Source organism: Falco naumanni, chromosome 5 (assembly GCF_017639655.2).
Source record: "Falco naumanni isolate bFalNau1 chromosome 5, bFalNau1.pat, whole genome shotgun sequence".
NCBI classification, from domain to species: domain Eukaryota; kingdom Metazoa; phylum Chordata; class Aves; order Falconiformes; family Falconidae; genus Falco; species Falco naumanni.
This window is the reverse complement of record NC_054058.1, coordinates 67129186-67155968: the sequence shown is the minus strand read 5'-3', so window position 1 is coordinate 67155968 and position 26783 is coordinate 67129186. Positions and strand designations below refer to the sequence as shown.

Sequence of the window (26783 nt, the reverse complement as noted above, 5' to 3'; positions counted from 1 at the left end):
GTGTGGAATGAGACATTTATGTTATATATGAGAGCTTAATTACTGAGATACACTGGGGGAAGTTCCTGGAATTGAGCGACTGGTTGATTCATTATTACCAAAGTTCTTCATTAATCTGTCTTTAACTGTGTGTTGGTTAGCCTTTGGCCTTTTTCTTTCACGTTGAGGACTTTAGCTTAATTAATCTAAAACACCAGTTACAATCTAGTGAAAGTATAGGAGTGGAGGCAAGCTCTTGGGTTTTATTCTCTCTCTGGTAACCAGGGTGACTACCTGCAAAAGAGATGGTTCATAAAGTTGGTAGTTTGGGGCAGATTCACATAATTTTTTTTCATCTTCTGTGTTCTAGAGAACAGTTTATGCGTTTTATTTCATTGCCATCCCTTTCTCCACAGTTTGGACTATGAATGTGCTTTCTAAAAACCAAACTAAAACCCAGTGCCAGTTAGAGATATATCCCTTCTGCTGTAAAACACCTAGTCATTCAGTTCTAGCAGGCATATTAGAAGTCCCCCAAAAGAAAAACAACAAATGCTGAGTGGACATAAAATTCTTTTTCATTGAGACCCATTGACTGCCAAAGTAATCCAGCATTTCCAAAAAACTCAACTTGTGATGCATATGAGGTATGCATCCTATAAATCTGCATTTAATTGGCTACATTTTTTCTTAAGGTTCAATTCCCTTCAGTTTTCAAATACAAAGCAGCACACTGAAGTGTAGATTATAGCTTTTTCACAGAAGCTATTAGATGTTTATGTATAAATCTACCAAAATCACTTTAGGCATGTATTATCTTGAAACCTGATGTAAAGCCAAAGCTTCAGAGATACCCTCCACATGACCTTTGCTTTCCCTAAGTTCTCATTCCCTTTCACATCACCTTTGGAATCAAACTTTACACATATTTGGGATTTGTTCCAAAGTCTTTAAGGCTTGTAATGTTCTAACACACTGATAGAAAATTTTCTTTGATATCTGATGCCAAATTTATTTTAAAAAGCATTTCACTTCATTGTAATTGGTGCCAGAGCAGATCTTTGTTAAGAGCAGGCTTGAACCAATGCCAGTAGTTCATCACCGCTGATCTAATAGCTCTTAGAAAAGGACGACCTTTGTTTCTACTTTTCATCTTTTGTTGGAATGAAAATAAACTACACTTCCTATTTGTCCACAAACTCCTTACAGATATTCTTTCTTCCTAGCTTCTGGTTCAAAGTGCTTATGAAGGCCTTGCTCGGAAAAGAAGCCTTCCAACTTCTGTAAATCGGTTTGTGCAGGTAGATCTCCATGGGCTGTTTCTGACCTAGTATGAGATGCCTCCGGGTTAAGACTTGTGTCTCTGCCGTAATGAACGATACAGCCCCTATAATATACCCAGCTTCTAGCAAAGCTAGCTGTATTTCCTCTTCAGAGCTGGCTGAACACAAGTCTGCAAGAGCAGGGCTTGCTTGTATCTCCTTTGAATACTGGGTAGGAATGTATGTATATTCAAACTGAAATACAAAGCACACAATTTAGCAGTGAGGTTGGTTATCCATTGGAATTACCTCCCAGGAGGCAAGGTGGTTATGAATTTGTTGACAAATGTATATAGTACCCAGTCGTAACCAGATATTTTTGCAGAATTTATGCTTCAGCCAAGCACAAGTTATGTGTTAATTAAGCACTATTCATTGACTTAAACCAGGGATGGGATAGCTGAATTGCTCAATTGCTCTGTCATATACTGGAGTTCAGTCTAGCTTACAGAGTAGTCTAAATTGCCCTGAAGCATTATAAAGCTCATGTAATTTCTTGAAATTAGTTTTCATTAGATACACAGTATCTTGTTTTTTGAGGCTAGTGACTGAATAAGGAAGCTATTAGGAGACACTTATTAGCATTCCAGCTCCAATTAAAGTTTTCCCTGTATCTGAATTTGCACAGTAGCTGTTGTATGTACTGCCTTATAATTTCATTTTTTCCCATGAGAAGTGCATTTAAAAGTAGGTTTTCTGTCTTTTACAGCACTAAAATTACATCATCCAGGTCTCAAGGATGATAACGTTATAGTGCGAGATGAGAAAATATCACTAAACGAGCAATTTAAAAATTTACTTCACAGTAACCTGCAGGGTGAAAAGTTTTAGAAAATTATGTCCAAGCCAATAATTATGGCAAGCATGCAGCCCAGTGAAATGTGTGTTAGTGTGATGTTATTCCAGTCCAGATGCACAGGAAAAATTCCCAACAATGCTTATTGACAGCTTGCCAAAAGATTGTAATCCTGGCAAAGTATCAATTCAAAGTTAAAGCTGGAAGTTGTCATAACTCTAAAGCATAAACATCAGGAAAAATAATGGCAGGTTAAAGGCTACCATTGCAGATAATTAATATCAGAACTTCCATGCAATGCAAACACAGCTTATGCTAGTTAAGTAAAAGAGCAATAATTACACAAATATATTTAAGTAGAGTAAATACACCTTGGTAAATATTACTTGAGACACTTACTGTAGATTTCTTTGCAAATGATTGTAACAGACTGAGCAGCTCTTCTCAGTCATTTCAACTGAGCTAAGAAATCCTCATGAAGTTTTCCAAATTAAAAACAATAAAATATTGGAGTTTTGTTTTGCAGAACATTTTTTACTATACACATTTTTGACTACTGTGTTTAGACCCAAGAAGCATGTAAAATCAAATTTTGAAATTTTGTAATATAGCAAATCTGATATGCAGAAGTTTTTTTAGTCTCCAAACTAATCTTGAAGAGATTAAAATCTCAGTGCTCATTTATGTTAAGACTTACAAGTTTTGTAAGAATTATGAGTCTTAAAAAATGATTCCTGGATAGAAAATTCTCTTCGGGAGACTCACATACATTACTAAAGTCATAATTCAGACCTATCTACTCTACTTCAGGCAATTAACATGAACTTGTCTTAGAGGTATACAATTCACTACGAGCATCCAAGATTCCTACACCTCTGTACAACCTGCAGAAAAGGTACAGAGATGTCTGCCTTTCTTACTCCTTCTGTTAGGCATCTTTTGCTAAGATGAGTCCCATTATACGTATCCCAATAGGGAATATGCATATGGCTGAACCCATACAGAACCAGAGCTTTGTTGGTGTAAGGATTTGTGCCGGAGTCACTTTGGAAAGCAGGTGCCTAGTGGCAGTGGTAGATAAAGGGACAGAGGGTAGCTCCTGTTACACATCAGCCTTTTGATTAGAGCAAAGCCCTCCACCTCCTCTGCAAGAGGTTTGTACACACACCCCACATCACAGAACAGATCCTCCTGGAAGATTTGTCAAAACTTATGGAAGACAGGGAGGTCATTAGGGACAACCAACACAGCTTCACCAAGGACAAATCGTGTCTGACTAAACTAGTGGCCTTCTACAATGGAGTGGAAAAGGAAATAGCTACACATCATCTACCTGGACTTCTGTAAGGTCTTTGATATGGTACTCTACAACATTCTTATCTCTAAATTAGAGAGATATGGATTTCATGGATGGATTATTAGATGGATAAGGAGTTGGCTGGGTGGCCATGTCCAAAGAGTTGCAGTAAATGGCTTAACATCCAAGTGGAAACCAGTAATGACTTGTGTCCCTCAAGGGTCTGCACTGACACCAATGTTACTTAATATCTTCACCACCAACAGAGACAGTGGGATTGAGTGCACCCTCAGCAACTTTGAGGATGACACCAAGCTGAGCGGTGAAATTGTTTCACTAGAGGAAAGGGGTGCCATCCAGAGGGACCTTGTCAGGCTTGAGGAGTAGGCCCATGACAACCTCGTGGGGTCCAGCAAAGCCAGGTGCAAGGTCCTGCACTTGGGTTGGGGCAATTACCAGCATCAGTGCAGACTTGGGGATGAATGCATTGAGAGCAGCCCTGCAGAGAAGGACTTGGGGATCTTGGTGGACAAAAAAGTAGACAATGAGCTGGCAACGTGCACTTGCAGCCCAGAAAGCCAACCATATGCTGTGCTGCATCACAAGAAACGTAGCCAGCAGGTTGAGGGAGGTGATTCTGCCCCTTCGCTCTGCTCTCATGATACTCTGCAAGCTGCCTGGAGCACTGCACCCAGCCCTGGGGTCTCCAGTATAAAGACACAGACCTGTTAGAGGGGGTCCAGAGGAAGGTCATAAAAATAGTCAGAGCTGGAACACTTCTTTTATGAAGAAAGACTCAGAGAGTTGGGGTTTTTCAGCTCTGGAGACACCTTATTATGGCCTTTCAATAATTTGTGAATGGGGCTTATAAGAAAAAGAGAGACTTTTTAGCAGGGCCTGTAATGACAGGACAAGAGACAAAGGTTTTAAACTGAAAGAGGGCAGATTTAGATTAGATATAAAGAAGAAAATTTTTATGATTAAGCTGGTGGGACAGTGGAACAGGTTGCCCAGAGAAGTTTCGGCTGTCCTGTCATTGGGATTTTTCAAGGTCAGGCTGGATGGGGTTTTGAGTAACCTGATCTGACAAAAGGTGTCCCTGCTCCTGGCAGAGGGGTAGGAACTTGTTGATCTTTAAAGGTCTCTTCCAACCCAAACTCCATGACTAAACCCCAAATTCTATGACTCTATGATTCATTCCATAACTGTGCTAAGGTCCAAATCCTTATTACTTACACCACAGCTGTTCTTCAACATTCCAGGCAAAGCAGGGGCATTGGGTTACATCTTTGGCTTTTTTTCTCAATTCTGTGTATGCATTTGATTCAATATGTCTTAAGTGGAAAATGAGCATATAAAATATTTTCAATAGCACTGGGACTAAGTATCCAAATGCAAAAATAATCACCTACACACAGTGTATTTAATATTAGGTTACAGAGTCAAGTGTTTTATTCCCTCTGTGGTTTCTGTGTTCTTAGAAGCCACCTACACCTTATATGAGCAAAAGTCCCCGTTTTGGCCTGCTAGTTAGAACATTTCTTTGGGAAGCAGGAGCTGTGACTTCAAACTTTTAGGCTTAGGAGATCCTAGAGTTCATATCCCCTGTCTTCTAGGCTTTCGAGTTAAGGACAGACTTTTGTCTGTTTAACCTTGACCAGTGAGTAAAATAAATGACTGCGGACCCTGAATTTTGCACTGAACAAACCAGGAATGGTCTGACCAGGGGACTGGATGAGTGCCCTCATGGGAGTTCAGCAGAGTCCAGGTACCTCCCCAGACTACCCAGCAGCAATGGGAAGACTCGATGAGAGTTCATACACAGATGACTATAAGACCACCTGACTGAAAACAAATGTTCTGAATGAATTTTAGGTCCCTTGTAGTATTTAGATGGTGTCTCAGCACAGGTGGCCTGATTTGTGCATTGAGACCTAAACACTGACATACTGCTGAAGTTGACAAGAATAACATATAGCTGACCTCCTGCATTTAAGTACTAGGCCTCTAGGATTTTAATTTATCCCCACTTCTCTTGCAATTTACTTTTCTTATGTTTTATCCCTAGATTTTCCCTGGGTTAGAATTATTTCAAGAAAAATAAGTTTACTCAATTACAAAAAAAGGAAGAAAAAAGCCTAGCAGAAGAACTGTAATATGTTTTCCAGATAGAAAAATAATTTGTGTGTGGAGTATTGACAAAAATGTCTTAATCATTACATCAATTTTTTGATACTTAGCTGGTTTCAGCCAAGCCTGATATCACTGACATGAACATGTTTCTGGTTTAATTTTTAAAAGTTCTAAGAAATGAAGTAATCATTCCAGTCTGCTCAGTCATTGTTTAACATTGTTTTCATCCACACAAATCACACATCTGGAATGAAACATAAATTTTATACAGTGGGTAGCTGAAACAAACCTTGCATATGTAATTTGGCTTCACTTCTAGTAATTGACTGTGAAGAGCCAATCCTTCTCCCATGATGTTAATTGCTGACCTTCATTAACTTCACTGTAAACATTTTCTTTACTGTCACTTGAAGCAGCGTATCAGTACTTCAAAATTAATATTCTGTGTTGAAAGTCACTGACAATTTAGCAGAGATGTTTCTACTGAATTTATATAAAATGTTCCATATATTAACTTCCTTTAAATTCTGTTGACTAGTATTAAGTTTGGTGAGTTTTCCTAAGCCAAGCAGTTATAGTTCAACAAAAAAAATACTCTTACCTCATTGTAAACTTTTATAGCTATTTAAAACTAAAACGGGAATATTTTACTTTAAAAATGTCCAAATGCTAACAGAAACTTGATTAAACTTTATAACATACCATGAAAAGTGTGTATATAGTATGATGAGTCAAGTATAAAGACAAGTTCTAAGTCTGGCACCTGGGACAACATAACCAAAGAGGCCAGTACAGGCTGGGACATGTGTGGCTGGGGAGCAGCCTTGCTGGATGGGACCCAGGGGTCTCGGTGGACAAACTGGACACTAGTCATCAGTGCACCGCTGCACCAGTGAAGGCAAATTGGGTCCTGGGCTGCACCTGCAGGGGCATTACTTGCAGATATATAGACATGATCATCCCATTCAGCGCTTGTCAGCCCTCACCTGGCGTACTGTGGCTGGTTCTGGTCCCCAGAATTTAATAAAGTTGTGGATAAATAGGGAAGGGTCCAAAGGAGGGCCACAAAGATTATCAAAATGCTGAAAAATGTGCCTTACAAGGCAAGACTGAAGGAATCTGTTTTTTTCTCCTTGGAGATGAGAAGGTTCACGGGAACTCATCACAGTATTCCAGTACTTTAAGGGCAGCTACAATGAGGACAGAAGCTCTCTCTTCACAAGGAACCACAAGAAGAAGACAAGGGGAAACAGCTGTCGTACAAGTTGCACTAGGAGATAATCAAGGAATTTTTTACAGTGATAACAATCAATTACTGAAACAGCCTCCCCAGGGACATGGTGGAGTCTCTGTCACTGGATGTTTTAAAGATATGATAGGACAGAATGCTAGATAATCTCATCTAGGCTCCCTTTCCCATGAAAGGTTGGACCAGATGATCTTTTGAGGTCCCTTCCAACCTGGACTCTTCTATAGTTCTGTGATTCAGTTCTATGAGTCTTTCACATGAAAAGTAGAGGGAAAGCTGGATGGAGACAATCAGATTGCTGATTGAATTAATTTCTGTGTTTGTTTTCATTTTTCCTCAGATCCATTGGCCTAGTACACCTCTGCAGGCAGAAGAATGCATAATTAAAGGAAGAGATGCTGTAAGTATCATTAATTACAAATCAAATATACTTTATTATACCAGCGGCTGGTCCAGAACAAGGATTCATGCATCCTTAAACTTCAGAGAGATGAAAGCACAGATATGATTCTAAGTGTTGCAGCTTAAAAAACATGTAAACTACTGTGACCACAATAAATTATTAGTTTAATTTGTTTTCAAACCAGCTCACAAATGGACAGTAAGCACTTTCGATAATCTGAACCATCTCCTAATTCTTTTCCTGGTGATATCAAAGCAGGTACCTTATTAATTCTCCATCACCATTTCTATTTCCCCATATAGAATAAATTTTCCCTTCAAACTTTATCACATTCTGATTTATCTTTAAAATACACATTCTCTAGAATAGTTTCAGAAAAGCAGTTAAATTATTAGTAATTACAAAATATATTCTAAATTGTTTTGCCCTAAAGTTTTTATGGTATATTAATACAAATATTCTGTTTTAATGAGCCCCAAAACTGTTCTATTCTTATGATTCAGTGTCTTGGCTGTAATCAGCTCCCAGGGAAAAACCTGAAAGCTCACTGACACACAGCAGCTGATATCATTCGCACCACAGGATGGAAGTTCTTCTGGATGGGAGCTCTCTAATTTTGCAGTGCACCAAGCTCATTATCTGCACCTCATAAACAAACAGCAAGTACAACACCTAATAAACCCCACCGCTGAGAGAGCTTACACTGTACCAAAGGATTTGAAAATGATGATAGTTTTACAGTGACAGTGACAGGAATGTAGGACGCAGAAAGGCACATAGGAGGTTTTCTCAGAAACAGCAAACAGGCAGCCTTGATGATAGCCACAACATAGACCCACTGAAGATCAGGAAGCTATAAAGATTCTGGTGGAAGTACAAGCATGACAACTGTCCACAACAAAGGAATCAGTGAGCCAGACTGGAAATTAATAATTATCATCATCATCATCAATAATATTACTAATAACAACAGTAATAATAACAACAGTAACAGTAACAATAACAATAACAATAATAATAATAATAGACGATAATAATAAATGATGATAATAATAATAAATGATAATAATAAATACATGATACTTTGTTCCTTACACTCACCCGGCCTAGAACTGATCCTTTTTGATGTGTCTTAAAAGTTCATTGCATTTTTATGGATGCTTTTATAGCCTTGAGAATTTCAGGTGTCTTTTGTTGGCAGTGGTGTTCTACATTATCCAGGCTTTGTGGTCATATTAAATGAATGCAAAACCTAAAGTCTCTGAGCTTTATTTAATACCACCTCTCAGCATAGGCTGTTATTAGTTAAAGCTCTGTCATCTTTCCTTCGCCACAACATGATGGGATTTATTTTCTGATGCTTTGACAATATCCTTTGGGTTAAATAAATACAGAAATAGATACAGTTATTCCAATGTAATGTAAAGATATGCCTCTCACACTTACAAGATTCCCTAAAAATCAAAATCTTTTACAATCTATTTTGTTATTATAGGTATTCAAATTTGCATTATAATGAATGTGATCATTTAAAGTTCATGTTTCCCATATCTCTCTGGACTGTGAAATTTTGGTGTGGGGGTTTTTTTGTTTTTTTTTTTAAGAAAACCACAGAATTTTTCAATAATCACAAGACTCCAAAACTAAAGTCTTTAAGAAAAAGATCCTAAAATTGTGAAGTCTGGAAATACTGTAATACCAAACAATATTTAATCCTCACCTGAGACCTAATTATATACAGGACTTTGTGAATGAGTCAGACTAATTAATGCCAGGAAAACCTTAGTAATTTTCATTAGCATGCTTAGTATTCAAAACTAAATTGCTCAACCTGAAAGGAATCTAAATTAGAATAAAAAACTTTCCTATTGCTTTTCTTTTCACCTTAATTTTTGTAGCCATAAGCCAATGACTTAATGGCATAATGTCTTAAAATTTGCCTTTGCCATTTCTAAGTACTGAATGTTATTTTTCACAGTGTACAGTCTCAGAAAAAATTCACTCATCAGTGTTCTTTCAGACATTTTTGCTTATTCCCATGCTGTTCCTTTCTTTATTTTCCATTGCAAAAGATTGATACTCAAGGCATAATTAACATTAAGTAGAACTGAAAATGTTGTAATAAACACCTCGGTGTCGAGGTACTTCAGGTACCTCTTTCTATGTAACTGAACAGGCTGCTTTTACAAGCTTTTACAACCTTTAAAAGTTATCAGTTCATCCTGCAGCAGTAAAACTGCAAGTATTGTAGTCATACACACAGTTTCAGAGTTTGTAACAGACTTGATAGGACACTTAGAAAAGCCTTGTCTTAATAACATGTGCATCGTCTTAAACTCAGGCCACACTTTTCTGACCTGGGTTAAGTCAAGGAAAAAATCCTCCTGCTCTCATCCAGCGTGCCAGGAAACACACCTGTTAGCCCGTGGTGTGAAAGCTTTTGATCCTTGCAATTATTTTATCAGAATTGGACATCATTCAGATACAGAAATCAAATACTGTAGTGATGACTAGATCTTTCACACTAGAAGCTTTGAATGAATAGAATTCCACACATGTATTAATGTCTATGGAGCCTCCTAAAGACAACCACAACATTTAATTAATTAATATAGTAGGAAGAAAAGTTATTTTAATGTTCCCTTGGCTGATGCATCCCTTCCTTGTTATGTATACAGGGGATATTATTAGTAGGGTCAGAAGTGATGCCTAGTTGCCTGACACTTCCCAGCATAGCACCATTTTTTGTTGTTTATAGATGATAAAGTCTAGCCATTTGAAATGACTTTCTTCTGTATTTGACATCTGCCTCATCCTGTTTTTTCTGCAGAAATTTTCAGGCATTTCTATGAAGGCGCATGGGAGAAAAAATGTGTAATTTTTACCCATTAAAAAAAAATCCTATGAACTGTCTTCATCCACAGTGTTTTTGAGACAAAGATCAAAAGCTGCAAACATGTAGGTAAAAAGGGAAACTATGGAGTAAAAAGACCAGAGCACCACTGAGAGAGAACAGAGGGGATAAATAAAGAAGGTCATAGTTGTAGGGGAGGGAGAACGACAAACAACATCAGTGCCCAGCAAAGCATCTATTTAAGAACTGAAAAGCATCATAAAATTCCTCTGTATTACCATTCTGCTACCACCAATCAGCAAATGTTTGTGAAGTGCACATACAAAGTGGGGCCCTCTGTCTTTGTTTGATGATCTGTGTAGAGAGGATCACACCCTACTAATCTCAACTCATTTTCCTCTCAATTTGTCTGACAATTCAAGGAGCAGGGTGTTTTCGGGTCTGAAAAATTTTGTCCAGGTGAGAAACCATGTGGATGCCATGTGAAGAAAAACCTCTGTTTTTTTCATTTACTTTTGAAAAAGGAATAAATTAGTTAGGAATTAAGAAATTCCAAAAGTAAGATATTGCATGGTTGATTTGTCCTTTACATATACATAATATTTAATTGCAAAAAGGTTACCTGCCTGTGTAGGTTACCCCCTTCTTTCAGTTAGCATGATGTACCTTCAAGGTGAACAGTTAAGGAGAATCGTGTAACAAAGGAGAATTTTTCCTTATGATCCTTATTTATATGCTGGAGCTGCTGGAAGACTTTCACTGAGTGACACAAGGATTTGAAGAAAGATGGTTTCTTAGTTTTGAACCCAATGTGGATTTGCAAGAGCTGAATTCTGCCCGCAGCCCTGCCTCAGACTCATTTCTGTGACAATGGCTTCTGGCAGATGGTTAATAAGACCCAGGACTGATCTCAGATAAACATAGCACTCTGAAAACTAGAGTAGTCACCAGTGAAAGACAGCCAATTTTAAAAAAGGGAATTCCTCCACTCTCTTTTACACATCCATTTTAGGATAGAATTAATTGCCCTTTGGAGATGTCTGGCATTCTTCATCGCCTATTGAAAAAGCCTAGAAGAGCAGCATAAATTACATGTCTAAGCTTTAGAATAGATGAAGTTAGCTAAAATCCCACCGTAATTGTCTTCTTAAACTTAGTGTGACTGGCTAAAAATCCAGGGTCTGAGTTACAGAAATGTTGAGCAGCAAATAGAAATGAATAGGAATTTTGCTCCAAACATAGAAAACATTGCAAAATGTTAAATACTCTGTAAAACCATGTCCCAGGAGTACCAAAATCAATGGATACTTTTATCTTACTGTCTCCATTTCTAGTTTAGCAGAGGAAGGATAATGAATGACACCACATCTCAAAGGGATGTTTGAAAATTTTTTTAATTGTAATATTTATGAAGCTGCAAATACACTAATGAGTCCCAGAGGGGACTGGGGGGAATAAATAATTTCTTCTTCAAAGGAGGGTTTGAACAGTAGGAACAGATAAAGTATGAGGTTATACAATATTAGAAAATATTGATTAGCAATTAATTATACAGGAAATAAATGGTGAAGTGGTCTTATGGATAAATGTAAGAAAAAAAGTGTTATTTTTCCTTAGATAAAGTTTATTTAACTTGACAGAGAAGCCATTTGCTGACTATTCATATCTCATGCTCTGAGTCTAATGTCTAGGGCATCCAATAATGCTTAGTAAAACAAATATTAAAAGATTTGCAAAATATCTCTGTGATTAAAGAAGTGAAAAAGTGTGTTTTATAACTTTGTAAATCCTAACTGGTTAAGTGTCTAAAATAAATGGTGATAAATCAGTGCTCTAAACTTGCTTTTTTTCATGTCAAAAGTGTCCGTCCATGAAATCAGTGGCACTGAGGTACTGGCATGAAGTGGGAGAACTAAGATGTTACATTTAACAGAAATTTAACAGAAAATTTCACATAAGGGCACTCAAGATAATAAAATAAAACTATAAAATCAAAACAAAACAAACCTTTTTTAAAAAAAAAGCTAATATTTTCCTATATTTGTTTTTTATCATAACTAGGATGAATGTGCAAATTACATCCGTGTTCTTCATCGATACAACAGAACACATCTTCTGGCCTGTGGAACAGGAGCTTTTGATCCACTATGTACTTTTATTAGAGCTGGGCATCCATCAGAGGTAAGAAATTTCTTTTACAGTAGCAACTCTTTTGGTCTGGATTCCAGCAAACTCTCTATGGTTAAAAATAAATATCTAAATTCAAGTGCTCATACAAACCATACAAGAGATATTTTCCCTGATGAAATGTAGTGAGGGTCTAAAATTCAGTTTGTGAGTAGAGAAATTAATTAAAGCTTGAAAGTATATTTTGGAAAATTATGCAAAGAACTCAAAACCATCTTCATCTTTTATTCAGTTATTTTATTACTAGATAAGTAATAAAATAACTTATCTATTCAATAAGGAATTCTTACCAAAAAATATTAAATTTGGGGGGGGGGGGTAGCTTTTTTTTTTTATGAAATAATACACCATATAATAAAATACCTATCAGTTAGATGACAGATGGAATACCTTAATAATTCTTTTGTTAAATTCAGCTTCTTAGTGTTGATCATATTGAGCAAGTGTGTATTAGCTTTTTAATGACACTTGTAGCTGAGTGAAATAGTATGGCAAAGAAGATCATTAAGTGCAGCATATAATCAATATTGTCAACATATTTCTTATGCAAAAAATAGAATTTGTCTGGATTTTTCAGAAATCTGGATCCTTTCCGACACAGATATTTAAGATCAGGATTAAAGAATCAGCAAAAGTACCAATTTCTCATTTAAAATGGGTGTATAATCCTCCTTAAGCATTCAACCTAATCCTGATTACATGCAACCTATGTGTTGCTACATGGAGGAAAAAATGCTGACTGGTTGATCCTGCTGACATCTTGCTTCCTTGCATCCTTGTTTCATTGCACTCCCATTGCCAGTCTTAAAAAACATATGGAGTTTATGGATCTAATTTGAAATTCCTGACATAAAAAAGCCTTCTCAAAGGGATGATTTTCTACAACAGTTATCAGATTGAATTTGTGGACAAGTTATAAATGACATTACTAGATCTGGACCTTGGAAGTCCATACTTAATGCAAATTGGCCATGCAAAGTTATCTTTTATCATATACTTAGTAATTCTGAAGGACTCATATACCCAGATACAACATAGAACAACTGGTAAGGGATCCCACTGTTTATCTGAGCTGCCCTGCAGTCAGAGGAGGATTTCACTAGGCTGCTAGAGGCACATGTGATGACCACTTAGGCATCTGACCATAGATTCTTGGTCCTGCACTTTGTGAAGTGGGACCTGATAGATGGAGAAGATCTGCAGCCCAAAGGTAAGAATTGGCTTTTACTGGCAAATGTCAGGAAAAGACACTGGACGATGGTCTTGCTTAGTTGTATCATATTTAATGATGTCTTCTGGTAAAGCTGAGCACTTGTCATGGAGCTGATGCTAAAGCCCCATCCAAGAGAGTTCTTGCTTCCCTTTATGGCCAGGAGTGGGATTTTCAAGGTGATTGCAATTACATGAGTCCACATTAGAGGCAAGCTAATCTTTGTGGATATAATTCATAAAATAATAGAGAGTGAACCATAAAGACCAACCTTACTAATGACCATGAGAAAAAGCAAATCTTCAAAATCAAGTTGCAACTTCTTTCCTTTCCATTTCCAAATATTTGCAAAAAACTTTAAGCTATATTATAAATAGCCAGTTGGATGTATATACATATATAGATATAAAAGAAATCACGGAAGTGTTGTGTTTATAGTTTTATGTAGCTGAGATTGGATAAAACAGAAGAACTCTCCTACATCCTAGAAAATTAAAGCTAAATTTTGAATTATGTTTGATTTTTCCCCTCAGTTATTCCACATCAGAATTAGTCAGTTTATCAGTTTATAAATAATGTGTTTCCCCTGATTCTTTTTCTCACAAATTTCAGCATTAAACTCTCAATAACAAAATGGTTTAATTCTGTCTCTTACATCACTTTAATTGTTGTACTCCACACTTAACTGACAGTTTTGTACCTAATGAGTTAAAGCAGCTCTTCAGACTTGTCCCATGCCTACAGTATTGTTTACCTCAGAACAATAGGAAAACAGAGGGCAGGGGCTGGAGCTGACGTAAAATAAGCACTTGGATTGAAAAAATATTAATTGCAGATATAAAGGTTTTTAAAGTGTACTCATTTAAATCAACTCAGGGTGGTTTACTCAAGGGTTATTTTAGTAAAATCTTTTTGGTTAGGTTTTTCTCAGTAAATGTTTGGTTTGACAAACCAAACTAGAACCACATCACCAGAAATAATCTCCAAGGGTCCAACCCATGCCATGCACCTCAAACTGCTGTCAGAATCAGAAGCATCTAGCACAGCACTTAGATTTGAGGTTATTTGAACTGCAGAAACACACCGCCTTCTGAAACCGAGGAAGGAATTAAATAATACGTAATTTTAAAATAAGGCAATTTTGCATGTCGTCTTTGCTCCTCTCATGAACTTCCTGTCAGGCTTCCTGGTCCAGTTTGTATTAATCAATGTCTGTATATATAGGAACACTAAGATAGCATAAGCAACAGGCTAATAAAAATAGAAACCAGAAAAACAAAAAATGAGAAACAAGACTCCTATATAAGAATGTGTGGCCCATGATCATCCCCTTATGTATCACTGCGCTTCCTTTCCTTCTTTTTGTTTATTATTCTCCCTTGTCAAACAGGTTCTAAAATTTTACCCACACTGAAGTCATGGGAAAATCACCATTTTTCTATTTGTGTAGACCAACAGGAAATATATTTGCTACACTACTAAGTAGCTATATTAGTTTCCATTATCTGAAAAGCTGACTATCAGGATTAAAAAAGACAGGTGCCATGTGTATGGTAGGTTAAAAATAACCCATGGTATGTGACTGAGTAGACAAATTGGTATTCTTGCTTTCTTTGACTGATAAGAACATCGTGAAACTGCAGGAAGGGAAGGGAAGGGACATGTTCCTTAGAAAATTGCAGTGCAGTCTCTGCTGATCTCTGTTTGGTCAGAGTGTCCTGATCCAACAACTTCTGGTTACTGTTCCCCATTTCTTCCATCTCAGCACCTCAGCTCCTCTTTCTCACCATCTGACTGTTATGGAAAGAAGATAATAAATGAAACAATCTTAAAAATATAATGATGCTATTCCATTTTTAAATAAGACCCAAACACCTTTATTAAAAAACAACAACAAAAAAAAAGTAAAACAGACTTTTCATTTGAAGGGTAAATGCTGGTTTATAATATGCAGTTACATGCAGTTAAATACAGTTCATAATATGCTGCTATCTGAAAAGAACATTTTTTAGATATTGTTGACATTTTATAATAAATATATTGAACTTCAATTTCAGTAAAATATGACTTTGACCACAAACTATGTCACTTCTGAACAGAATCTCTTTAAGTAGCATAAGGTGTATTTAAGGCTTATATACACATGGACAATGACACTTCGCAGATGCGTAAAGGTATAAAGTGTTGGAGGTAAAGAGGGAGCCCTTAGAGCAGACTCCTGTGTAACCAGATAGCTAGCTAACACAGCATATGAAACTAGACTCACTCTTCTACATGGAACTATGAATCAGCAGTATCAACAAGGAGAAAATACTTGTTCTGTCATCAGGGTCCTTAACCACAAGTTTCATCCTGAGCTGACGATGAAGGGAAGATGCAACCCTCTCAGTAAAAACTGCAGGGTTCTTAAATTACAAAATGAATATAAATACAAATTAGTGATACAGGCTTTTTGCAACATGATAGAATAGCAGGATTATATTTTCTATAACCTTACCTCCAGCAATTTATTGAGCAGACCAAAGAGAAATAATTTGTTGGAACAAAACATCCAGTCAAGATTCTTGTTCCTGGTGCTCAGTAGTCCCACGCTGGCTTGCCACAAAAGTTTACGTAAAGTCTTCTGTTTCTGAATAGCCATTTGATAATAAAATGGAGCATTACTGGTTTTCCTCTGAACAGTGAGAGTATCCCAAAGCTATAATCATGGTCATTCTGTATGGCATCCTGATCTTGTGTTTAGCACATTTTTGTAAGGTGTAATCCAGCTTGTGGAAAGGAACCTTCTGCCTCCTGTATAAAGCCTTACATTCTTGCGCAGCTGTGAGTCCATGTTTTCTTATCAAAAACAGGTTTGAGCTGTGTCTTGGAGAACACTGAGCTTTTATCCATGATCAGTGAAACCAAAAGGGGAGTTCTGTTTCCAGAAATGCACAGAACTTGATTGCCTCATTGGCAGATCATTACCCCTTGGAACTTACTGAAAAACAGAACCTCTGGGTTTCTCAAAAAACACAGTAAAAATGTCCATTCCCCTAACCAGTCTCTCTAGAAAATAATCATATAACTTACTATGTAGTAATTGAACCGTGCTTTGAAAACTTTCAAAACCAAATTGCACTACTATACATTACAAATGTTTAAAGGCTTCTGTCATGCTTTTAATGGCTTATAGAAATCTAATGATAGTATGTATTTTGTCTTAATATAAAGTATTATATTTGAATATGTTGATCCTATAAACCAACAAGCAATGAATATTGGCTTTATTGAATTCTACCTTGAACGTGTGTTATGCTAACAGCATCTAGTCAAATATATTTTTCTAAAAAAAATATTTATAAATTATATCACAAACTATATATCCATTTGAAAGATTAAATATATAATGGTTTGCTGCAGTCTTTCTATTGTAATACTTGTTCAATTGATATTGCTTTGGAATTCCAGACTGTTCACTTTAGTAAAGCTGTTGCCAGATATTATCTTTCTAAAAATATACAAGTGCAGTCACTAACAGTAACATGCAGCTTTTCATCTTTTTCTCTCTTTCTAATTACCCTGACTCTGATGAATGTTGCTTTCCCAAATTTAAACATTTCAGCAAATTACCCAATGTTTTTCTTCCATTTAGAAATAAATTATATATTAGGAAAAAACAGAGTGCTGACTTTGCAGACAGAACAACTATTGGTGTCTGCAGAACAACATATTACAAAATCTTGGCCAAAAAATCCATAAGAGAATTAATTTTCAGCCAGTAAGTGAGTTCATTATCACTGACTTCATGAAATGCTTCCAAATGTCAAAAATCCATGCAGGTCAGAAAAGGTTGGGTTCCTTCTGTTTCTATTTTTCTGTCACTGAGAAATGCAGGAGAGTTCATTTTTTTTCTGGGGAATGCAAGAGTCAGAGACCCTCCACCCCAAATTTCCCATGATGAATTTAATTTAATATGCATTCTTCCCATGCACTCTGTGAGAAAAACATCTGAGATAAGTCTTCAAACAAATATAGAAGAAGAAAAGTGCAGGGAAAAAGAGATTTTACTCTTCTTCCATTCTCACTAAATCAACATTTGTCTCTCCTGTTGCTTTTAATGCCAATGCAGAAAGTGGGGAAGCATCTGCACCCATTCCCTTCCTTTTGTATTTATATAAACTTTTCAGTGTTGGTAGTAGAAAATAAGTACTGGAGGAAGTGCTTTCTGTTTTAGTCTGTGGTCCTGCAAATCTAGCCACTAGTAAAACAGTACTCTACTACTGTTCCGTATAGCTCAAAATATCCTAGGTGGATTATGATAAACCTGAGATAAATTAGATGTGCTACCTGCAGTTAGGCAATGATTTTTTTCTTAATGAGTTATCTGTTCATCAGAGCAACAGGGTTTAGGGATGCTCCAGAGGCCTTCCAATGATCCAAACTGCCTTATTAAATACCTCACAAAGCACCTTTAACAAGCCTACATGAGCGTTCCAACAGATACAGCTAAAGAGATTACTCTGCCTCCATAGGACCTGCAAAATGAGTGGCAATTTGAAAACAATGTGCAGAAGTAATATCCTAAGTTTTTGCAAACTGTGTGATGACAAGATAGAGCTGATTCCTGGAAGAGGAAGGCATCTCTGCATGACAAAACTTGTTGGGGGAATAAAAGTTGTGGGAAAGAACAGTGCATGAAGAATTTCTCTTCTAGAACACGCTGTAAATTTTTAATATGTACACTGAGCTGGCAAAGTACCATTTACAATGCCTCATTTAACTCAGTAAACTGCCTACAGCTGTGTTTCTCCAACCTCAAAAGGCTGATGGACCTAGTCACCCTTTCCACAAAATACATTGGTGGTTTCTGGGGGTCTCCTCTTGGTGTTCCTAATCTGATGTATTTTTTATTATGCTATTTCCTCTGCAATTAGCCAGATGAGATTCTGCTTATCAGGGAACAACAGCTCTAAATTCTCAGTCTTTAAGGCCTGTTAGAAAGGAATTGCCTTTAGTGAAACAGCAAGTGTATTTGTTTGTTTGGAGAACACTTCGGTCAAGTTGGAATTTCTTCTTTCTAATCTATGTTGCCCTTAATATCTCGTTGGATATAGGGAGGGGCAGTGCCTTTTCTACATATTCTGTGCTTCATAGCAAAACCAGGCTAAATTTCAGCAATAAGCTTTCCGTTTGCCTCTACACCAAACAAATGCAGGCAGCACGAGCTCCTCAGCTTGCTCTTTAGCAAAATGAAGAGAATTGATGTGGAAGTTAAAAGAGAATGTTCGAGTCATACCTCAGGCTAGTTTTTACAGGGCATAATTCTTCTGCTTGTGACCAGCATTTGGTAATGTCATCATTCTTTCACCTTTGTTATGAAATTAAATTGTACACATATTTATAGGTATTATTTTAGGATATTGTTTCTGACGTATATTTATAATCAAAACAAACAATGATCTGCCCAGTTACTCCCTTTCCATGCTTTTTCCTATTACCTCATCTGTGCTCTCAGTTTGCAGAGGATTAGGGAGGAGGAACATCTGGTTTCACTGACCAAACAGAAGTGGGTGTTGGTCAGTCCTTCATTAGATAGAATGTGTGACAGATTCTTGCCCTGAAAATATTTGCTTAGAGGTACAGTGCCCCTAGGCATGAGCGCAAAGCCACCAGTTAGAATGCCACCCACCAAATCTTAGCAGGTTTTTCAGCTCACTATTTATGCATTTGAATCTGCAACCCTAAATACTATGAAACTGCTTATTTATTGCAGTCCTCTGCATCTATAGTTCATGTGAAATTAGTCTTTAAGTTGGATGATGTTTAAACCAGTATCAAATGTTCATATACATAAAGTGCTGCCAAGTAGGCAGCACAAGGTCCTAGAATCTTTAACCAGAGGGGTTCATTACATCATCTAGTCTGAATGTCCACATCACAGCTTGTCAAATTGCACCAAAACATCCAAAAGTCCCAAATTTCAATTAAATTAAGGTATTTCAGGTTTTGGAAGTGAAATGTGTGTGCATTTCAAGACAGATTAAATGGTACCGACACTCATAATAGGCAGGAAATTGTTAGCTGATGATTACCCTTATGCTCATAGCATACAAGAAAGGTGCTGTGCTACAAAAGGGAAAAAGCTGAAGACCCACTTCAACCCTGACTTGAAGAAGTATTTCTGACTGAAACCAGGGTTTACCTGTGTACTCCTAAAATGAGAAAGTACTAGCCAACAAAATATAAAATAATAATAAAAAAAATTCTGCACCAACTGAAGTAACAATCCAACTTCTGCAACAGGCCAATCTCCAAACCTTTCAAAAGAAAAGACAAACATCCTCTTGTGAAATGGTGAAAAGGTTCCTTCTGAACTAATGCCTATGGTTATGTGAGAAATTAAAGTTCATGTGTTTTGGATATAATAATTACCTTAATGAACAGCTGTGTATGTGAAGTGTGGTAAGGATAATGAAGAAAGGACAATTCTGTTCTTCCCATGCTTTGCTGGGAAAGGGGTAGTAGGTATTGCATAAATAGGTATTGCATAAATAGAAACAAAGGCCAAAACCCATCCATTTTATGTGATCAGTCACACACCGCATGGATAATTTCTCCCAGATACTGAATTAAAATATTTTCAGGAAAATATGTATTGTCATTTCAAAGAATCCAGATAATGGTAACACCGCTATTTCTCTGGCAAGCTGTCCTAACATTTAATTACTTTCAACATTAGGAAATAGCCACTTATTCAAGGTTAAATTTATCTAACTTCAACTTCCTGTCATTTAACCTTGATACCCCTTTGATAGTAAAGTTGAAAAATCTCCCACTATCTAATCCACATCTTTTCCACATATAAGTACCTATGCACAAAGACCAAGCCACCTCTTCACTTTTTTTTGATAAGCTGAATAAATATAGCTCTTTAAACCTCCTGTCACAAGGATTCCTCAATCTTATTTGTGTCCTTCCTGTGAACTCTGTGCAGTATTTTCACATGTTCTGGAAGTGCAGACACTAGAACCAGACATGCTGTTCGATGGTGTGTGTACAGGCAAGGTCACTTCCCTACCTCTGTTTGAGATCCCTCTTTCCATAGACTCAAGTGCTGAGTCCTTGGCACAGCATCACAATGAGAAATCTCTTTTTAGCATTTTGCACTTGGGACCCAAAGTTCTTCTCTGGAGCACAGACTTATCCCAGGTTACACACTTAGCTGAGGCACCTAATTAATAGTCTCACATGACAAGGTCAATGAAGAGATTTCTAGAGGTGCCTGTCACTGTCAGCTGTAACAAGGCACCTGGGATAGGATCTTGGGATCCTAAATGAGGCACCTCAGCCTGATACGTGAAAGTAATCTGAACAAGATCTGACCCTCCATCTTCTAGGGCATTCTGATGTACTTCAGATAATAGACTGTGTTTCCTACTCTAAAACACACCACTCTGGATACAGTTATATTAAAATCTACTTTGTTAGCTTCTGACCTTTAGCTTAGTGTTCAGAGCACCCCATAACCTGAGTGCACCCAGGGCTCTCATTAACCTTTTCTCTTCATTATTTATGCCTCCCCATTGCCACTCAATTAAAAAATCATCTTTCTATCAAAAACAAAATGTAGGGAAACCTCCAGTAAAAAAAGATTCATTGATGTGTACCTAGTAACAGCTATACTTTGATATATGTCAGCAGTTTTTATTTCTTAATAATTCTACAATGCACATTGTTTCATCAAACAGCTACCTACTAAGTGAAATATCAAGTATTTCAAGTGGTATTTCAAATAATACCAATTACCTGAAACTAAGAGAAAACCAAGTATTCTGTATCAGCACAGTTGTACTTGTCATTCTCACCCATTGTAACAGACAACAGGTTTGTTTGACAGGACTCTCCATCCATAAAATGAGGTGAATGACATTCACCACTTTTGAATATTGTTTAAATATGGCCATATGTGAAGTTTAAGTTCAATTTGGCAGATTGGTAGAGAACTGATCAGCCATATGAAATGAATTTTCCATCATATTAGATCTGCCCTTTGCAAGATTAAACAGGTCAGGACAGAACAAATCAATACAGAGGAATAATATTATTAGCCCAAAGAGAAAGAAATACTCCCCCTGTGTGGTAATTTGATGGGGGTAGGTAAAATATTCCAGCTCTACTCACAGTGATTTTTAGATTCTGACACCTTTATTTATGAGAAAAAGTTTTTTTCTAAGTGAGGGCACCTGCTGAAGTCTATGGCATTGTTTGAGGAGTCGAGGTACTGCTCAATAAAGTGTTAGTCATCATAAATAAAACCAGCAAAAACTTAACAATGACAGGGTTCAGTTAATATTTTCCCAAATTATAAAGTGCATCCTTAATATTCTATAATTCCTGTATACTTTATTACTGGTTATTATTCTTATTTGACTTAGATCTATCCAGGAAAATTGATCCAGGTGGAAAAGTGAACTAAAAAGTAGTGCTGCTTGCAGTTCATGCGTGTCATCAAGAGGCAGTAGATCCGCTTCTCTGCCCTTTCTTCCAGAATGTCCCATTTTGGGACGCCCTGCTGAAGCTCTGCAAGAGGACTGCTGGCTGTCTACCGCTCCAGTCCACGGAGGCAGAACTTCTCCAGGGTATCTGCTTTCCTTCTGAAAGCCATTCTTGGTTGAATGTAGCTCTTGTCCTCTCCACACCCAAGCCACCTGTTGCTCCATCCACCACCAAAGCCTAGACTGTAAACTCGACCACAGAGCTGTGTCCTCCCTTTGTCCCAGTTGTTAGGACAGCAATCGTTAGGTGAGAGTTTTTATTTGGTATTTGCTCTGATGTGACCCTCACAACCTCAACACCAGTTTAGCCTGCCAAAATCAAGGAAAAGGAGAGTCTTGGCCAGCGAGGCTCTGTGTAAAGTCTGCACTTCACAGAAATCCATTTGCTTTTGTAGAGCAATTTGGAGCTATCTTTAGCTCCTCTTTCACTTGGCCATAAAAATGTATCTCTGTATACAGCCATCCAAGCATTTTAGTTCCAGAGATCCTTTACGTGGTCCCTGGAAGTTTCATATATACTACCTATCACACTAGTGCAATATGATCATAATTTATTTTTTTAATGGTCCTATTCTATGCCATAGGACCCTAATGAGTTTATGTATCCAGTTTAAGGTCATGCAAAGACTTGCCTCCTAAAATTCTGACTTATTCACTCACTTCTGCTTAAACATTCTGAACTGCTAAGGGTAAATGCCTATGATTTCTATATGCTGGGTAGTTGGGAGGGATTGGCTTTTTTTTTTTTTTTTTTTCCCCTATTGCTGGAGTATTTCACACACATTAAATCAGGGAAATATATTCTTTCTGTCACTTTAGGCCAGATATTTTGACACAAGTCACAAATTGCTAATCCTTTAGCAAACTCAGACAGCAGTCTGACATAACTCCAGATTTTAAACATGTTTTCAGATTGGAGCCCAATGTGTCTTAATCATTTAACTATGGAATAAAATGCATAGACCTGAAAAATACATCTGAAGTTTTAGGGAGGATTTAATGTCTGTAACATTTTATGCACTCTCATCCCATAGGACGATTGATCTTTTCAGTATGTCACTGGATAGTAAAGAGGATTGAAAACAGATCCTCAGAAGAAATACTACCTCCCAAATAATCTTAATTATGTTAAATAGCAGAGACCTGACTATTTCAGCCAGTTCTTTGAGGACTCTTTCCTAATATTGTTTCCCCACTTGGCTTGGAAAATAAAGTTGAGTGAACATGGAAGGTGTAATTTTAAATGTTAGTTATCCTCTGACAACAAGCAGAGAAACTTTTTGCCAGTGCTCAGAAACTTTGGAAAATTAGTGTTTGGATTTTTTGAAGAAGATAGTACGTCATGAAATTAAAATTTCTTCAACTGTTGGAGCATCCTTGTGTTACTCACCCTGCATGCTAATATCTGCATGCCTGTGTTACATTGACTTAAATAGGCCAGTAAGTTGCAATAGAAAATTATTAGTATTATTATAAAAATTTGGAAGACAGATTCCTTTATATAAACCTCATCATATTGATTCATTTTCTATTGGGTTTAGATTTTTAATTTCTTGAATGAATTAGTTGGATTGACATTAGTTATACACCTACCTAATATTTGGGACTATAGCTATCAGATACTGTTAATACACATTTTTCTTAGCACCAGAATTTAGTCTGCTTAAATACAAAAGGCTATGTGACATGAGACGACTTTTCAGGCCTGACCCAGTATGTTACATTCTGTTTGGTTTTTGCAAAACCAAAATTTTTTACTGCATATCTCTTTTAACCTGTGCCTTTTTCATGAGGCAAATGTACAGATTAAGACAGGTCATGGAGTTGAGAGTTAAGTTTAGAGACTTATATTTGAGTTATATTTTCTGCTGATTTACAGACATGTTCTGTGATTTTTCAGATTTATTTTTTTTTTTTTAATGAGGAAGTCAAGGTTCATTCTGCCTAAAAGAGGGCTCTGCATAGTGTATTCAGTGTGTCTTTCTATGTCATAATAAAAACTTAAGAATAAGTGAGTCTACAAGAAAGAATAAAAGTGAAAAAAGTGTTTTTAGAATATACAGAACTAAAGAATATTTGCAAGAAAATATCATGTGAATTTATACTAAAAACATAGTGCAAAGGATAATGGAAATCAAGATGAGATTTATCCTATGCATTGCATTTCACTTTCTATTGTGGTCACAGAATTTCTCTGGATTGAGTCAGCATTCAATTTCTCACATGAGAAAAAAAATCCAGTTACACTAGTAAAATGCTTTACAAAACTTATGTTTGATTCATTTTGGAAAAAAGTTCTTTGTTCCTCATGTTAGGCTGTGTGAGTACACATGGGTACATATGTATGTACAAAATGCCAGACTTTAAAGGCATTATGTTAATATTAAATCAGACTTTAAAATTATTTTAATAAATGGGAAAGTACATATGGGCAATAATTGTTTTCTTTCTTTAGAAATAAGACAACTGCTATGTTAAATTTTATAAATTTTATTTTCTACTCAATAAATTCTGTTTACTGTCTTGGAGATTGCATAAGTTACTTTCATTTTCATGGCACTAAAGACTGTTGATAAAACCACAACTGTGTGTCACTGTGTACCTAACTTGATGAAGTTTTAAAATCACAGTTTTTCCCATCTGTTACTTTATTGTTTTGTTACTGCGGTTTTAAGATAGTATTAGGGGAAAAAAAAAAAAAAAAAAAAGGGAGTATCTGGAACCAGTGAATCCAAGTACAATATCCCTAGTTTTGGGATAAGGGTCTCAGTGTTGTTCTCATAAAGAAGAAAGGCAACATTGTAATGGACTTCAATGGAAGCGCTCTGTGAGAAGGAAACCCTGCAAGTGAAAATTAACCTGACAGCTTTTGTTCAGAGGCTCAAGGAAAGCTTCTGAACATACTGGCTTGAGAACAGGGATGCGAACATCCCTTTGGCAGCCCTCTCTCTTCCATACCATCTCCATTTGCAGTTCTCTCTCTTTCTCTGGGCTTCAGCCTCTGACTCTGATGACCCTTCTTTAAACCCCACTTTACCAGGTCACTCAGCTCGCCAGTCCTTTGGAATGTCCTTTCCTTGAGGAGTCAGTCCCATCCCTTCCCAATAGTCTTCTTCCTCAGACAGGGCACTATGATCAAATAAGGTGACTCTTTGGCATTTACATTCCCTTTTTTGATGCCTTAGGAATTATTTGAAGAGAAAAAAAGAGCAGATCATATCACACTAGCACACACAGATTTATCAAGGTAACAAACACTTCTCATGGCTTGGCACAAGCAATGCATGTCTATTTTAGATTTTCCCATTCCATGTCCTTTGCACATGAACCTTCTTATTCAAGGTTCTCTTTAAAAGGGTCTCAAATGTATGACCCCTAGTAAATGAAATGCAACAAATAACTCTCACAATTCTTAATTAAGGGTGAATAACTATGAGATCATTAATGCTAAGAACGAATTTTGAACAGTGAGTTACATTGACAGTGGTTAGTATAGCCAGTGTTAAAAACTTATGAAAACCTGCACAGTCTCTCCCTACAACACTCTAAATACGATTTACTATCCTGCAATATAAGTAACATGGACTTCTTAAAAAAGCCCACCAAAACAACACCAGCCCCACTTTCAAAAACTCCCCAAACAACCAAAAATGTACCAACCACAAAAAGGCACAGGTCTCCTGGAGAGCAGGCTTTGGCTCTACCGTTGGAGCATATACATACACAGTTAAGTGTGTAATTAAAGGTACTGAAGTGGTTTAAATTTCCTTTTAAAAAATGCCAGTATGATACATTTGACTTTTTTGTTACCTGGAAAATAATAAAAATGTAAAGTGGAAAAAAAATCCCTTTACAGAAAATCAAATTATGTTTCCTTATAAAAATAATATTGGAGGGAAAATCCAACCAAAGCTTCTATATTTTTAAGTACCTGGTTTAGTGAAAAGATACAGCCATTGTATTAACACTGAGAATAGGCTTAGGTTCTTTGCTGAATAGGAATGGAAGTAAACATATGTTTTAAATTAATCACAGGCATAAACGCTGTCTTGAACCAGAGCAAAGCAGCACTTGGCACTAGAGAAAGCAATTTTTTGCAACAAAAGTTAAATGCAGTCTTTAAATTTTAATGGTTCTGACTGACCTTTTCTTTCATTATTATTTATAGCCTACATTTTTCTTCATTGTCTAAAATTATCAATTCACATCAAGGTAATGACAAAATGCTTGATGCCTTGGAAATATCTTCTATTTCTTTTTAAAGAACATTATTATTTTAATAGAACTTGAAAGTGTATTATGTTTCCTAAGTCATAGGTATCATAAATCAAACCCAGACCCCATTCCTTTTCCCAAACTACACGTAGAAATTTGTAATTCCACTCCCAGCCCTCCATATGTGTTTTTGCATAATTTTTACCCTAAACCCCTGAAAAGTGCCTGTAAAATAAATTGCAACGTTGAATTGCTGTGTTGGATAATCTGTGAGGAAAATGTCAGTTTTCTTCTGATGTTTCTCAAGGGATTCCAATGTCACAAACAGCAAGGAGGGTTAGAATTATGGTATTAGCCTTCCAAGCTGATTATTAATGTGTCACACTCATTTCATTTAAACTGGCATCCCGTGGAAGCTGACATATCTAACACCTGATCTTCAGTTACTTGCCCCAGTGATGGGAATGACTTACTGCAACCATGGAATATTTGGTATGCTGTCCTAAAAGGTGAAGGTTGAAAATCTTTCATGGAGGAGTCATTGTTTACATGTTTAGTGACTTTTCAGAGAGTTACATGTATCTGCAAACATTTATGAGAT

General features: G+C 36.7%; 1 protein-coding gene across 1 annotated transcript in view; it reads left to right on the top strand.

Annotated features, from left to right (window-relative positions):
- Positions 1 to 26783, top strand: part of SEMA3E (semaphorin 3E) — a 139412-nt gene that overhangs the window by 70525 nt on the left and 42104 nt on the right. Inside the window, exons 3-4 of the mRNA XM_040596692.1 lie at positions 7117 to 7176; positions 12095 to 12214. Of these exons, the coding sequence (XP_040452626.1) occupies positions 7117 to 7176; positions 12095 to 12214 (180 nt within the window). The remainder of the gene's footprint in view (positions 1 to 7116; positions 7177 to 12094; positions 12215 to 26783) is intronic.